The sequence below is a fragment of the Staurois parvus genome, unplaced genomic scaffold, assembly GCF_062004578.1.
Source record: "Staurois parvus isolate SC_StPar_1 unplaced genomic scaffold, SC_StPar_1.0 ptg000019l, whole genome shotgun sequence".
Classification (NCBI taxonomy): Eukaryota; Metazoa; Chordata; class Amphibia; order Anura; family Ranidae; genus Staurois; species Staurois parvus.
The window spans coordinates 3,194,956-3,212,379 of NW_028317815.1; the positions used below are offsets into that span (position 1 = coordinate 3,194,956).

General features: G+C 40.0%; 1 protein-coding gene across 2 annotated transcripts in view; it reads left to right on the forward strand.

Annotated features, from left to right (window-relative positions):
• PLXNB2 (plexin B2) overlaps positions 1-17,424 on the forward strand; it is a 280,669-nt gene that overhangs the window by 212,290 nt on the left and 50,955 nt on the right. For both annotated transcript variants that reach the window (XM_089684488.1, XM_089684490.1), the window contains 3 exons: positions 905-1,053; positions 6,346-6,454; positions 10,342-10,478. In XM_089684488.1, coding sequence (XP_089540614.1) covers positions 905-1,053; positions 6,346-6,454; positions 10,342-10,478 — 395 coding nt within the window. The remainder of the gene's footprint in view (positions 1-904; positions 1,054-6,345; positions 6,455-10,341; positions 10,479-17,424) is intronic.

The following is a 17,424-nucleotide window of genomic DNA, read 5'->3' on the forward strand; positions in this document are numbered from 1 at the left end:
TTTAGCCAATTTACATTGTTATCCTCCCTTTGCAGCAGGACCATGTGATGACACTCCATAGATAAATTGTTAAGGGTCACACTTTGCATTTTTAATCAACATCTTAAAGACAATAGTTCTAGTCATAGAATTAATTTTCATAGCAATCATTTAGAAGTTCCTAAACTATATATGTTTATTTTTTTTTAATGCAAACATATTTCCCAATAGTTATGGCTACTTGACCACGTCACGGTGTAGGCAGATCATGTTGGGCCCCATAGTAGTTGCATATTTTGCTATGACTATAGTTATGTTTTTGCTTCTAGGCCAGGCATACTGTGGATCAGAGAGCAAGCGGGCACCATAGCCTAGACATGCAGACACCCCAGTTTCTGCCCAGGGGTGCAATGTAAGCCTATGTTGCTTCACTTTAACTTCCTCTCAGCTGTCCAGACTTTAATATTGTAAAACAATGATGCTTATGATTGTGCTGTGTGAATATAAAGTTAAAAAAGCAGGCAAACATGTTGCTGAGAGGAAAAATCCATTTCTCGAGAGAACAGGCTATGCCTGCCTTGCGCTTGAGGCAGCATGTGAAAAATAGGATTTAGTAGGCTAAAGCTGTCTCACCAAGCACTTTAAAACATGCCTGAAATTTTAGAGAAACTATTACTCCCACATGACATATCCCAAACGGTGATCAATATGAATATTGACAAATGAATGTACAAAGAATATAAAGCAGTTTTCTTAAATCATAACTTTGCTATGTATGTCTGGGAAGGAACTCTTGGTGCTGTTTGTTGGTGTCTGTGATTTTGGAACCAGAATTTAGAATTCGTTGTGATTGTTTGCTAGTGATGCAAGGACATTAATTTAGCCTTTGTTATTTTGTTTGTCTCTCCTAATTGTTCATTTTTAGTTTCAGCCAAAAGCTGCACCTTTGGATGGAGGCATATTGCTGACTATAATAGGCTCTAATTTGGGTGTAACATCAGAGGATATAGAAGAAATTTTAGTAGCAGATGTGAATTGCGCATTCAGGCCCGACATGTACTCCGTTTCTACCAGGTGACTTTTTTTTTTTTTCCAACAGCTTGTTCATATTCTTTCCTTAGCAATAAATTTACATGTTCTGTAATTTCAATATTGTACATTAAAAAAATAAGAAATTTCTGAATATGGGGCCTTTCGGGGACCCCTGTACATCTTTCAGGGCCCCTATTGTAATTACTGAGCGGACTGATTGAACATCCCCATCGATCTTTAACAGGTCCCAAATGAGAAACTTTTTAGGATGCCTGATAACTCTTCATCACTGTGCTGTGAAATGGATCATATAATTTTGGAGATGCCATTGGTGCGAGTTAGAGCCACTTCTGAGCCCTGACTTCCATTCTTGTCATCCAATTTGTTGATTATGAAAAACAGCTTTTGTTTCATCTTACACTGGTAAAGTACCTTAGGAGCGCTCACACTGATGCATTTAAGAACGTTATACGTGGTTTTTGAATACTCCTTTTGCATTTTAATGCATTGTTAAAATTTAACTCAACGCATAATGCGTTTTGCATGCATTTTCATCCTTGGTCACCAGGGAATAAAATTGACGTGACTCAAAACAAATGCGCTTAAAACCTATGGTGCGTTTTTGACTATAACCGAAGGCGCATTTGTGCATTTTTCAAATAAGGCAGTAAAGATGCAGCAACAGGACTGTTCAAAAACGCAGCGCACTGTATAAAATGCAACACACAGATGTAAGCAGTTAGGATTTAAAGGGGACTGTTTTTCCTGTGCTTTTACAGTGCTGGAAAAGTGAGTTTAAGCGCAGCAAAATCACACTGTTGTAAATTGGGCCTGACGGCCTAATACTGGACCTAACATTTCTGCTTATATATCCCTTTCCACAAAAGGTAAGACTGCACTAACTAATACAACTTCAGGGTAGTGTATCAGATTATTACAAATTCCTATTTCCTTTACTAATTCTGTTTAACCACTTGCTGCCAAATTATGTACATGTACATGATTGTGTTCAAGTGGTTATACCGGGTTTATGGCTGCAGCTGTCAACCCGGTATCAAAATTTTCAGCCAGCGATTCCCTACCCTATAAAAGTGATTGGAAGAGCTATTTAGCCACTGGATCACTTTTACAAGCAGCGGGAGGGGTCGTATCCCTCCTCCCATTCCTCACTGGTGCCCATACCTTGTTTTCCAGTGCATCAGGGAGCCTGGGATCCGATCTGGTATTTGCAGCCAATGACAATAGAGGTGGCTTGAGACTGGATCATCTCCAATCACCTCTATGGTCTAGGAGACCTGAATTGGTGAGCATTTTCATCACTTCCAGTTAGGGTAAAAGTATACCCTTTTTTTTTTTTTTCTTCTTTCTCCCTCCTCATGCTTTCAAGGATAGAGCATAGTCTTATTAGACCACAGATGTCTCTATGAAGAGGACTTGTCGTGCTTTGATGTTTACATTTCTTGTGATAGCATTAAGTGACTTTAAAAAATTTAAACTGACAAGGTAAAAAATATTTAATTAAAAATGAAAGCACTCCAGCCACCCCCCCGCACTCGCACGCAGAGGAACACACATAAATCCTGCACGCATATTAAAAACGATGTCGCACCACACGTGTGAGGTATCACCTCGAATGTTATAGCTAGGGCAATAATTCTATCTTTAGACCACTTTTGTAATGCTAAACTGGTAAGCTGTAAAAATTTTAAAGCATCGCCTAGGGAGAATTTAAGTTTTGTAGTTGCCATTCCATGAGTGTGCATGATTTTAAAGTAAGACATATTGGGTATCTATTTACTCGGTGTAACATCATCTTTTATAGTTTAACAAAAAAGTGTATTATTATATTGTGGTTTTTTTCTGCAATAAAATTCATTAGTGTATTTTTTTTAAATTGCGTTTAATAACCGATGTGTGACATAAAAAATTGCAACGACCGCTATTTGATTCTCTCAGGCCTCTGCTTAAAAATAAATATGTAATGTGTGGAGGCCTTCAAGGTGTGGTCTTCAAGTGGTTAATGTTTGTCTACACCATTGTCAAATGACAATCATTATATTCATGTACAATAGTAATGAAAGAGCTGGCTGGCAATATTCCTGTTTAATTCAGATCAATCAGATGAGAAAATGTCAGAAATCCACTTAGTGACAGCCTATTATATGTAATCATAGTTTGGAAAGCAAGCGTTTAAAGCTGTGCCTCCAGTACTAGTTACTGTGAATGTAGCTGTATATCATTTTTAGTCCTGCCTGTTCCTGCCACAGGACAAGGAGTGCCCACCAACCATGTCATTTTTAAAGTGTGATCCTCAATAGTTTTGGTTCAGAGACCAAAAAAAAAAAAACTAGTAATGCTTAAGAGCAATCAGAAGGAGCAGGTAGCCTCCATATTTCTCTTTGCCCAGATTTCTTTTTGTAAATTGTGCGCTTTTTTATATAGCTACAGTGTTATAGCAATGGAATTTGGGTATTTCCTTTGTAGCAGGTAGTGTAAGACACTGAGAAAAGGTGTCAGAAAAGGCCCTGAATAATTGTGTTTTTGCAGTCTTCCTTGATAATTGCATACATTTCTAATAGGAATAACTTTACAGCTTTTCATGGTGTGAGACACTACATAGACCTGAAAGCTGTCATCTCTAAAAGTGGAAATGTGCCGTCTCTCACTGTAGTATTTGTGTGTGCTTAATGAGCTTGTTGTGATAAATAGACTTTAACTCAGTTACTTATTGTCAGACATGGATTATGAGTATTGATCATGTCTGCTGAAGGCTGATTTGATATCCACAGCAATACTGGAAATTGTCATAGAACATGTGAGCACTATGTGACACAGATTTTGCCTGTGATTAAGTCTTGATACTTTTATAGGGGTTGCTATGCTCTGTTCATTTTAAGGGCATTGATATTTCAGTCTTTTGACATATCACTTTATGAATACAATGTATACTGGCATATGTCACATTTAGCGTTTTGTTTAAATGTTTTTCCTTAAACCTGAACTCCAACAAACGAAAAAACTTCTCCCCTGCAGTAGGGCTATGTCTGCACTGCAAAGGCTTAACTGCTGGTTTATGCCTTAGGGGATCTTAAAAAGTTCTTTTACTTTCTTTTTTTTTATCTTTACTGAGTTCAGCTTTAAGATCAACTCTTCAAGTGATTCTGTCATGAGAAAAGTATAAGGAAACCATCGCTGCCCTCATTTGAAAATGCTAGTTACGTGGCTGTGTTTGACTTCAAAGACCCCAAACAAGCATACTGTAAAAGAGAATCAGAAAAGTGTCAGTGTTTAAGTGGCTGTAAACCCTTAGATATACTTGGTGAAGTGACTGACCTCAGGTGATACACACAGATGAAACAAATCCACCTACATAAGTTGTACCGGTTTATTTTTAGCTCTAACTCCTCTACATCCATTCAAAGTCCAGAATTTATATAGCTTGTATGATTTTCCAGAATTCAGGGGGAGCTTAGGTTACAATTCTGCAGTGAAAAGAGCTGATTAGAGGGAAGGGACACACCCCCTTCACACAGCACACAGGAACAAAGCTGAGGCTGTCAATCACATGTTGTGTGCTGGAGATTTGCCCCTTTTACCTCCTGGTATCAGGAAAGCTGGTCAAAAGTGACTCATGCTGATAGCAGAGGAACAGGCAGTGGACAGAAATGGCACTGCTCTGGACTGAGACAAGTACACACCATAGAAGACTATGCTTTGTTCATATTTCATGTCTGAGGTTTACAACTACTTTATCTCTATATTTTTTCCAGACAGTTCTAAAGCCAAAGCAATGGCAAACCCTAGACGTTTTCTTATGACAGTCATTTTCAATTTGCAGCTATAATAGAAAACCAAAATAATGTATTCACATTTTGTGTAGTTCTGCTAGGATAATAGAGTGTAAATAGACTGTATGCACCTTAGAACAATGTCTGATGTGACTTTCACCTTTTTACTTGCTTTCATATACAGTGTGTGTGTGTATAGTCCAGCCATATTTTTTTCTATAATAGGGTTCAGACTCAAATGTATATTATTGATGTATCTTCTAATAGGAATCTTATAGTGGAGTGATATCATCTGCAGAGTAACTCCATTTTTGCTGAGAAAAAAACATCCACTCTGGGTGATCTATGTACATTGCAAGGATTTTGAAAATTTTTGTTGCAAATTCCTACCTACCTGAAGAAAGAGCTGTTTGTCTGTGTCCATGTGTATAGTAGCTACTTTATAGTTATCAATTACCTGCTGCACCTGCAGTGTTCTAATGAGGCAAATGGCAGGGTCTGCATCCCTTTAGACGTGATTTCACTTTGGGAGTATCTCTCACCAAAAGCGAGAGGATGCCTGAAATCTGAATTCTGAGCAAATTAGGAATCCAATCACACAAGCAGGAAATGAAATTCCCAGGAGGCATTCTGTACACCATCTGTGTACAGAACGCCTTCGGGTTTCCACATTGCATTGCATTTTACAGAAAAGTATAACGCTGCAGATTGAAAAGGAAAGGTAATTTTTAATAAAATCAAAAATAGTGTCACGTTCCACTACCAATTGCAATAATAAAAAGTGTGGATCAAAATTAAATAAATAATAGTCCAGCATAAAAAAAAATATATATATATCAATGCAATTATATTGCTGCTGCAAACATGTCCTTTATTAAGTCCATGACTTTGACACATCTTCTAGTGCTGTGATACGAAATAATAAACGTGCAGGCCACCAATCATAAAAAGTATATGATACACCTTCCCCGGTCGTGCTTTCACCAGGTGTATATGACCAGACCGTTAAGTGAGGTCATAAAAAGCCGGTGTCCCTTTAATTGGACTTAGTGATAAATGCTGTTCTGTGATGTGGTGACAACAGTAATCTGAGATGCTGTTTATATTGGCATTCTCGAACAATAAAGCCAGCCATAAATGGATCGAAATTCATCCATTTCAGCAGAAACTGGACAAATTTTGATCCATCTGTGGGCAGGCTTTGTACTGAAGGTGATCTATCGATTGACTTCAGTACAACCAGCCTGTCTGATTTTTTTTTTTTTTTTTTTTTTTTGTACAATTACTGCCTTCAGCTGTAGCCAGCAGCAGTAATCATTGTATTCTGATGGTGGGGAAACCTTACGCTGTAAGAATACAATAGCATAGTGGGAGGGATTCCCCTAATCAACACTAAATGTGTTTAAGCAATGTTCTTTCCTTCAACCTGTGGAAAGAAAATGCCCCTGTAAAGTATGGCTAGCCTTAATGATTTATTTATATTGAAAGTCGTTGTGAGATGGAAATGTATTGTGATGCATTTTTAACATTCCTCTGTTATGCATAGGGTTGTATGTGAGGTTGGAAAAGCAGTTACTGCAGGAACAGGAAACATTCAGATACGAGTGAAGGGGAAGGAAGGAGTGTCACCGGACAGCCTTATATTTACATACCAGGTCAGTGGAGAAGAATGAAAGAATGGTTAATTTTTAGTGCAATAGACAGTGTGGTCAGTGTACTGCTCTGAAGGAGGTAAGTAGATTTAAAATGGGTCAGACATGGACCCCATTCCCTTAATGCTTGTGTAAACATTTTAACCATGTTTCTATTTTATTAGCAACGTTAAAAGGTCATTTAATAAAATCTCTGACAAAGACGACATGCTGGTGCTCCTTGTAGCAAACTATCAAACAACTTTAAAAGGCATGTTAAACATGAATTGTATTTGGGTATATACAAGTACACCAAAGACTCCCAATGCTCCCTGCCTCCAGCTTGGCCCTTATGGTTGTTTTCCAGACACTGAAGGAGGCCCCTTTTGAAGGAAACTTGTGATGAAAATAAATTCATAGGCTGATTTTTTTTTTCCTATTTTAAAATTCTCTTTACCTGGCTGTTATGGTGGCCTAGTGGCTTCATTACTTTGTCATTATCCTGGGCTAAGTATGCACATCAGAAAGCTTGCTCAAAGGATTGAAACCATAGATTACCAGACACGTACAGCAGGCCAACAGTGGCAGTCTTCATATATTCTTCTGTAGAGGTTATTTTTAATCTAAAACAGCTGTCAGCTGAATGGTTTTCTGTTATTTGCCATTTAGCAGGCAGGCAAGTAAATTACAAAGGAATAAAAAAGGGTACATTTGCACCTGCCCAATCCACTACAGTTTGTTAAACACATTTGTATCAACTTGCGCTGCCCTGGGCAGTCCATTTAAATGAATGGGCTGTCTTAATGCACTTACATAGAATCAAATATTATTGTGCTGAAGCACAGATGTGCTGGGAAAGTACATTGATGGTGCCACACAAAATGAATGGCACCATGTTGCACTGAGGCATGTAAAGCAGGTTACATGTGCTCGTTACCACAGCACACTGGTGTGAATGTGCCCTTAGTTACTGAGCTGTAGTTTATTTCAGGTACTTACCTTATTTCGCGCTCCATAAGACGCACCTGACCATAAGACGTACCTAGGTTTTAGAGGCGGAAAACAAGAAAAAAAATATTCTGAACCAATGGACTGCAGACACAGTACAGGAGATGACCAGAGACTGCGGACACAGTACAGGGGATGACCAGAGATTGCGGACACAGTACAGGGAATGACCAGAGATTGCGGACACAGTACAGGAGATGACCAGAGACTGCGGACATAGTACAGGAGATGACAAGAGACTGCGGATACAGTACAGGAGATGACCAGAGATTGCGGACACAGTACAGGGGATGACCAGAGACTGCGGACACAGTACAGGGGATGACCAGAGACTGCGGACACCGTACAGGAGATGACCAGAGAATGTGGACATAGTACAGATGACCAGAGACTGTGGACATAGTACAGAGAAAATACCAGGGACATAGTAGAGATGACCAGAGACTGCGGACACAGTACAGGAGATGACCAGCAACTGCGGACACAGTACAGGAGATGACCAGAGACTGTGGACATAGTACAGATGACCAGAGACTGTGGACATAGTACAGATGACCAGAGACTGTGGACATAGTACAGATGACCAGAGACTGCGGACAGAGACAGTGCAGGGGATGACCAGAGACTGTGGACCTTTGGGGAGGGAGGGGGAGCGGGTACCTGAATTTGACAGGTACCCGCTCCCACTTCCGTGGAGTTGTCCTTCCCTCTTCTTCCTGCGCCTTCTTCTGTGACAGACGGGTGTCCACTGCACATGCGCGAGAAGCGCTGCGCTTTGTGAATGGCCCGGTGCCTTCTGGGACCTGTCATGTGTCCCAGAAGACAGCGGACCATTCACAAAGTGCAGTGCTTCTCGCGCATGCGCAGTGGGCACCCGGCTGTCACAGAAGCCGGCGCGGGATGACTGTACAGTGCTGGAGTGAGGAACAGGTAAGGTCCAGCAGGAGAGAAGAGCTGAGCGGCCGGCCCGATATTCTGACATGGTGGCGGCAGGAATACCAGACCAGCCACTTTATATTCGCTCTATAAGACGCACTGACATTTTCCCCCCTTTTTTTGGGGGGGAAAAAGTGCGTCTTATGGAGCGAAAAATACGGTATATAGCGCTGTCAATTCTCTGCAGTGCTTTACATATATATTATACATTCAGATCAGTCCCTAACCCTCAAGGCTCGTATAATCTAAGGTCCCTAACTAACATTCATACATACACATACTAGGGCCAATTTAGACAGGAACCAATTCACCTACCAGCATGTCTTTGGAGTATGGGAGGAAACCGGACATGCAAACTCCAGGCAGGTGGTGCCGGGGTTGGGATTTGAACAAACGACTCTAGTACTGCCAGGCGGAAGTGCTAACCATTTAGCCACTGTGTTGCCCACGTGCTATTTGAAACTTTGATAAAAGGTTAGTGTAATATTCCATTTTATAACTATATAAAACTTCAGCTGATAAGCTTTTCATTCTTGAACAGTAATGCTTTTCTGCGTTGTGACCACGTTCAGGAAAGTGACAGGTTAGAATGCCGTAGGACCTGACCTGTGATGCTTATGGCTCAGCTGCTATAATCCTTCCCTAGTTCCTATCATAACTAGAGGCAATGTAAATGAGTTGTAGACTGATGCTGACACTACTGCATCAGCTCTTCCGATCTAAGCTCTGTGCTTCCTTTGTGTCAGAGGATACTGTCAGCTTCAAATGGGGGGTACCAACAAGCTGTCGACTTCTCTTGGCTCCCTTCCTAGTGCATACAGGAAGTGTGGAATTTCTGATGCTCTCTGGCACAGTAGCTCCACATCAAAGCTGACATCTGCCCTTTTGGGACTCCAAGAAGCTTCTGTTTGCTTCGTCTTTCATTTATGGAATACATTAATGAGGATGCTTTATACAAATTCTAAGTTATCCACAGAATACGTATTTCTCCAGGGAAAAAGAAGTGGCATTGCCAATGTTGGAAGTCAACAGACCAGTCGCAGGCCATAAAAACCAAAGCAATGCATGTTAATCATTGATCACATTTGGATGCACACAGGTTCACCACAGCCCCCATCTCCTCTGTCTCCTGTTTTGCTGCAGTACCTGGTCCTTCTGATTTTATCTTGGCAGCCCAGCTAGTAAACATTCACTAAGCATCCTAGACTGGGGTATGTGACCTTTCTGCAGCTTTTGTATGCTGATCCGAGTGCACCAATGTTTTGAGGGCTATAGTGCATTTTTCTTCATACTGGTTTTTCCAAATAAGAAATGCAATAATCTAAATGGTGTATGAAAGGTTTAATGTCGTGTAACACTTTTGGTCATTAAACCGTTCATTTTATAGAGGTGCACTGTATACAGCAGACCAGATTTGGTTCTAAAAGGAGGACGGTCTCTCTCAATGAGGGTTAGTTAGAAACTATACTGCTATGATACATAACACTCAGCATGTGTTAAGGGGAAGGTTCATCCTTTGTCCTGGTGATCAGCACTGAAAGGGAGAATACTAAAATTTTAATCTATCACCAAAACAGAAATAGATGAGAGATCTTCCAGTGGAACACTTGTTCTGATGACAACTGTCTTAGAAGAGATTTCCCTTACTTTGGAGAGATTTTTTTGTATTCCTCTTTTCCTTTCTGTAAGTGAAGGAAAGTAATACACAGTGAGAGAAAAAAAAAACACAGGGGCTTCAACTATCCCCTACTCCACTTGTGAAATGTGTTGAGAGCTTTTTTTTTTTGTCATTTTAGAAGAAGTCTATTGTGATGGGAATTTTTCTAGGTTTGCTAAGGGTTACTTTAAATCTTTGGCATTGAGCCAATACTACAAACACCAGTACTGTTATTTATGACTGCCAAAACAAAAACTGTATGTTGCATCACTAGAGTGCATGAGATAAAACCTCTTTTTTTCATTCCTAGGTTCCACAACCTACTTTGGTAAACCCAACTGAAGGCGTGCTTGCTGGAGGCACATACATAACAATAAGTGGAGAAAAGCTGCAAACAGGATCTAAAAGTGATATCAAAGTGACTCTTGACGACATCAGCTGTGAAGTGTATGTAGATAACTTTCGTTAAAAATAATCTGTTCATTCTGTATACTTTAAGGGTGCTATTCTATTCTGTTTAACAATTCTTAAAGCATAACTGCATCTTTCTGGCAAATGTACGCTTGGACAGCATCAGGGGCGTCTCTAGGGATGGTGTCACCTGGTGCGATAACACTTGGTGACACCCCCTCCGACGATCCCCGCGGATTGGGTTGGATCTGTGGATTGAGCATAATGGATCGGACTCCGATTCATTATGCTCCCCAATCCGCAGATCTGATCCATCCTGCGGGGATCATCGGCTTTCTTTACAACTTACCTTTTCGTGGAGCGGGTCCGGTGTCACCCCATATAGGTTGCATGCCAACGATCCCCGCAGGATGGTTAGGATCTGCGGATTGAGCATAATAGATCGGAGTGCGATCCATTATGTCCCCCAATCCGCAAATACGATCCATCCTGTGGGGATCATCGGCATGCAACCTATATGGGGTGACACCGGACCCGCTCCACGAAAAGGTAAGTTGTAAAGAAAGCCGACGATCCCCGCAGGATGCGTCCAATCCATCCTGCAGGGATCATCGACTTGCTTTACAACTTACCTTTTCATGGAGCGGGTCTGGTGTCACCCGGTGCAGCACGCACCCCCCACACCTGCCTCTGGACGCCACTGAACAGCATAATAACCAACAGGTTTATTTTTCAGTACCGGTAGCATCCAATCAGATTTTCCCATAGTGTGAAGAAGAATCTGAATATTATGGGTCATGCAGATTAATACTGTTCTTCCTCAGTCACATTTATTACCTGTCCTATTTCCTTCAAGGTACCTAAATCTCCAGGTTTAGCTTGTGTGAACACTATATACATAACTAAAAGTGCACTTTTCACAAAATCACAGTTTACATGATTAAATAGGCATTAGCATTATCAGAAGAGGGTAAACAAGGGCGCAAAAAAGCTACATAGTACAGTGATACCTTTATTAAAATCAGACACATAAAAACAGTTAATACACAAGTATGGATACAGAGGGCGCACATATAAGAAAGCTCAGCATCCGAGTCCTGTGTTGTGTTGTATATAGCCTGTGCAGTCGCCACTATGTGCATGCAGGTGGATTGCCCTGCAGACTCTCGGGAAGCACTGGTATAAGGATCAAACACCACCACTTAGGGATAATAGCAAGCCACACTCACCCCTGTCAACTCACAATGCACTCTAAAGGATGGATTTCTTTCTGGAGAAAAATGCATTCCCAAAGGATTAGTCTAATATGTCTGTCCTGATAACATACAATATGTCCTTGATTATTCTTGATGTTTCCCTTATTACATGTACCAAAATTTCTTTAAAGCAGTATTAAACCCCACATCAAAAATGTGATGGCCGTGTTCCTTTTCTTTTTTTAGGCTTTTTTTTCCTACAGTTTTTACCTGGTGATCTGGTCAGTAACGCACCTCCTTTATTAGAGTGCCTACACTCTGGATAAAAGTGCACAGGGGCACATTTGGAGAGCAGCATTGTTAATTAGGGAGAGGTTAGTGCTAAATGTACTAGCAGATTTAGAACTTTAGCTAACACTTATAAGCAGTTACAACAAACGTAAACATAAAGATTTTACATAAATAAAAGCTAACTACTACATCTGCAGGACAGCTTGTTCTGTTGAAAAACAACGGGACGTACTGGCCAGATCACCAGCTGAAAATAAAGGAAAGAAATGCCTTCACTGTTTGGAGGAAACATTTTAAACTATTCCCATTGTACGTAAAAGGTGCTTTCAAAATCGCTATAGTAATAACAAAGGAAAAATGTTTACAACCTTTGTTCTTTAACTGCATTGACTAATATAGTTATCCATTTTGTCAGGTGTTTTTCTAGCTTATTCTAACAGCCGCAATCGTAGTTTGTAGATCAGTACAGCAAGCAGGTACAGAGACTTGGGCTTTTGTTCAGGAATTCTGTACACTGACGTCTTTAGGAGAGTTAAGTGGGTCATAGTCTTGCGGAGTCGCAGAAACCTGAATGAAACATGAGAATTAATTAGGAGGGAAGGGAATTCACTGACTGCCTGGATAAACAGAGCAGAGGAATGTTTAGGGCATTTTACAATAGGGAATGTGTTGTTTTTTTTTCTTCTTTTGCAAGAGATTGCTGCCAAGTTATATTTAAAAGGTTACATTAATCAGGGCAGGAAATTATGAGGGTATCTGAAAAATTTTAACTGTCAAGTAGAAAGATATTTGGCATACTTCTTTTGTCCTGTACTGTCTTAGAAGAGACAACTTTAATTCGGTCTTTTCTGGATGATGGCACACCATTTAATCTGGTATTGTTTCTCTAAAGAGAACACATTAGCATCTTGAAATACAGCAATAACAACTTGGTTTACAGGCAGAAATGCCAGGGTTTTTTTTTTTTGTTAGGGTTTGCTTATAACAGAAGTGTAATGTGCCGAAATGTTCCAGTCAAGTTATTTTAAAACTACGGATATTGCATGATTTAGCTGATTGTTTGGGGTCAAATACTATTTGGAATGCAGCGTCAATGAAGGGGTTACTGTGCTACTCACCAAAACCTTTGACTCCAAACTGTGCAGACAAACTTGCCAAATAGTTCCAGCTGTCCCCGTTGTATTCCGTAGCTCTGCTTTCAGATTTGCCAATTTGGCTGAGGAGACATACAGTGATTAGCAACAAATGCTCCATGATTTTCAATTGCCTTTTAAATTATAAGTAACTTCAGCCAATCCCACTCCAATTAATAGTCACCTCTATAGTTCTCTGTTCACCAAATAACAGCAAAGACTCGTAGACTAGTTTGTGCGTGGAATCAACTTCAGTACTGTTACATACAGTTGTGTTCAAAATAATAGCAGTCAGACATCACTAACTTGATCAATCACTGTTTTTGGTAGAAATGATATTTCTACATGGCAAATAATTTACTAGCAGGTGTAGTAGAGTAATAGAAATCCAACAGACCCAACAGTCATGACATGCATGCTGCAGATTCTGTGTAATTGAATCACTAATTGAAAGGGGCATGCTCAAAATAATAGCAGTGTGGAGTTCTATTAGTGAGGTCATTCATTCTTTGAAAAACAGGTGGCAATTATTGCCCTTATTTAAGGAAGGAAGGCAGGCAGCAAATGTTGTACATGCTGGTTACAGTGCATTTCTCTCTCAAATTCTGAGGAAAATGGGTCATTCCAGACATTGTTCAGAAGAACAGCGTACCTTGATTAAAAAGTTGATTGGAGAGGGGAAAACATATAAAGAAGTGCAGAAAATGATAGGCTGCTCAGCTAAAATGATCGCAAATGCTTTAAAATGGCAACCAAAACCTGAAAGACGTGAAAGAAAGCGAAAAACTACCATTCGAATGGATAGAAGAATAGCCAAAATGGCAAGGACTCAGCCAACAATCAGCTCCAGGAAGATCAAAGAAGGTCTAAAGTTACCTGTGAGTACTGTTACAATTAGAAGACGCCTATGTGAAGCCAAGCTATCTGCAAGAAGCCCCCGCAAAGTCCCACTGTTGAAAAAAAGACGTGCTGAAGAGGTTACAATTTGCCAAAGAGCACATTGACTGGCCTAAAGAGAAATGGCGCAACATTTTGTGGACTGATGAAAGTAAGATTGTTCTTTTTGCGACTAGTGGCTGGAGACAGTTTGTCAGACGACCCCCAAACACTGAATTCAAGCCACAGTACACTGTGAAGACAGTGAAGCATGGTTGTGCAAGTATCATGATATGGGGATGTTTCTCATACTACGGTGTTGGGCCTATTTATCGCATACCAGGGATCATGGATCAGTTTGAATACATCAGAATACTTGAAGAGGTCATGCTGCCTTATGCTGAAGAGGAAATGCCCTTGAAATGGGTGTTCCAACAAGACAACGACCCCAAACACACCAGTAAACGTGCAACATCTTGGTTCCAGACCAACAAGATTGACGTTATGGAGTGGCCAGCCCAATCCCCGGATCTTAATCCAATAGAAAACTTGTGGGGTGACATCAAAAATGCAGTTTCTGAGGCAAAACCAAGAAATAGAGAAGAACTGTGGAATGTAGTCCAATCATCCTGGGCTGGAATACTTGTTCACAGGTGCCAGAAGTTGGTTGACTCCATGCAACACAGATGTACAGCAGTTCTCAGAAACAGTGCTTATACAAATAAATATTAAGTGATTCAAAGGAAAGAAAAATCTTCAAACATTTTTCAGTTTATATAGTGAATGTTTGAGTTTGTAAAGAAGAATACAAACACTGCTATTTTTTTGAACAGTCTAATATTCACTTTTCTTCAATTTGTTTTAGAGGAACAACACAAATTTGATATATTTTTCTTCATGTTTTGATTTGGAATAGAATGTTCCCAATGCATTTGTGTGTATGGAAATAAAAGCTATTAGAAGGATTTTGAGCTTTATTCACTTTTTTCAACTCACTATTATTTTGAACACAACTGTATGCACTAAAGTTTCTTCTTGTGTATATTAGGATTGATCGTGGGATTCCATGACTATATAAATGACAAGGCTATGTGCACATTCATTCTTAATATTCTTATACTGTAATTGTAAAAAAAAGCTTATTCCCGATAGTGCACCAAAATTAGCACCTACACTGGCAGAAAGACATGATTACGGTCAGTGTCTGCCGTTGTCAGCCCATTTTCATTAGAAAATGATGAGTAGACATATGCAGTGAGGGATGGATAGGTTAAAGGATAAGTAAACCCAAGAGAAAAAAAATTAACATATTGCAGCTAACAGCCCTTAAATGTGGTGGCTGCCTTAGTTTTCGTTTTCTTTTGAGCCAAGAACATTTTGGAAAGTTCAAAAAATACCTGTTGATCTTGCCAGAAATGCAGTGTCCATGTCACTTCCTATGAGCTGCACCAAAAAATATCTTCCTTCCTAGCTGTCTTCTCTAAACAACCAGTTGCCCTGTCCCCCATGTAATGGAGATATGAAGATGGAAATATACAGATTTGTTTGTATTACATATCTGGAGAAAAGTCTAGGGCATGGGTGTTCAACCTGCCACCCTCCAGCTGTTACGGAACTAAAGGTCCCATCATGCCTCTGGCTTTGGGAGTCATGCTTGTAACTGTCAGCTTTGCAATGCCTCAGGGGTCTTGTAGTTCTGCAACAGCTGGAGGGCCGCAGATCGGACACCCACAATCTAGGGTGATCACTTCAGTGGAGGAATGACTTAGCCACCCAAGGACAGGATTTGTGGATTACTAAGTGAAAACAAAGCAAAACATGTTTGAAAGCAAACAAATGCAGCCATCATACTAAAGAATGGTAAGCTATACTACATTATGTTATGGGTTTAGATCCACTTTATAATTGCCAGATAATGCCATAGCACATGATTAGGTATCCACTAAAATGGGCTATGACTCTTTCACAACAATGTTTCTTATATTAGTATATTAGCAGCCGTTCACCTTATTAAGTTAGTATGTTTTGTTTGTGTATAATACAGAATTCCTTAAAAGAGAATAAAGGAATTGATGTCAGTATTCAGAAGAATTGATGTCATATTCAGAAGGAATGTTACAAAAGTACATCAGAATTCCAGCCTACTTCAGGCACCTCACCTATTTTACTATTGGTATTACAACTGGGGACAGTTTGAGGAACATGAGAATAATTTAACGTGCACTTTTCCAGATGAGGCATTTTTATTGCACCAAATCATTGTCAACCCAGACATTGACCTAGACAGAAGTGAGTTTCCAAATATCTAATAAAAAGTGGAGCTGATCGACACCACTTTTGAAAATATGCAAACGCTAATTGCCATAGGTGGATCTGTCACCTCTTAAGCACACTGCAACTTGCTTGTACTTCTGTTTGGAGTGTGTTCTTTCAAACCAAACTTCAGGCTTATTAAGAGCTTCTATAGAATGACTTTGTGTTTTATGTTTTGGAGGGCACTTTAAATTCAAGTCTGAAGATTTCCATTGACTTTGAAGTTGTATTGAGGATGACTGTTCTGGGGCTGCGTTTGACCTGTTCTACATTGATATTTTTTTAATTCAGCAGGTCCTGCTGTGATTAATTTGCATTGCAGGTCAAAAGCAGCCCCTGCTGTTTTATGTGTTAGACTTAAAACGGTGCTTGGAAAGGCTACTTACAATCCATCACAAACCTTAAGACTGCACACATTTCATATATACACTCTACGGCCATTATTAGGTACACCTTGCTACCCGGTGTGGTCTTCTGCTGCTGTAGCCCATCTGCTTCAAGGTTCAACGTGTTGTGCATTCAGAGATGGTATTATGCATACCTTTGTTGCCGTTATTTGAGTTACTGTTGTTTTTCAATCATCTATAACCAGTCTGCCCATTCTCCTCTGACATCAACAAGGCATTTTCATTCACACAACTGCCACTCACTGGATATTTTCTCTTTTTCGGACCATTCTTTGTAAACTTTAGAGATGGTTGAGTGAGAAAATCCCTGTAGATCAGCCCATCTGGCACCAAGAGCCATGTCACATCCAAAGCCACATAAATCCCCTTTCTTCCCCATTCTGATTCTTAGTTTGAACTTCAGCAAGTCGTCTTCACCACGTCTACATGCCGAAATGCACTGAGTTGATGCCATGTGCTTGGCTGATTAGCTATTTGTGTTACCAAGGAATTGAACAGGTGTACCTAATAAAGTGGTATATTCACACACACACCTGGTGTCAAGGGTGTTGCTCATGTAATGACGTGAGTAATATTCAGTGTAGTAAACCAAGAAGTGTAACCAGAACAATCTGGGCTCAGGAAAAGTGGGTTGAGTTAAATATAAAAAAAAAAAAACAATTACTGTGGGGGAATCCATCAAGATTGTGCCAGATGTGATAGCTGGAGTTCAGCTTTAACTTTTTATTTGTAACTTAAAAGCATATAATTAGCTGTTGTAGCATCA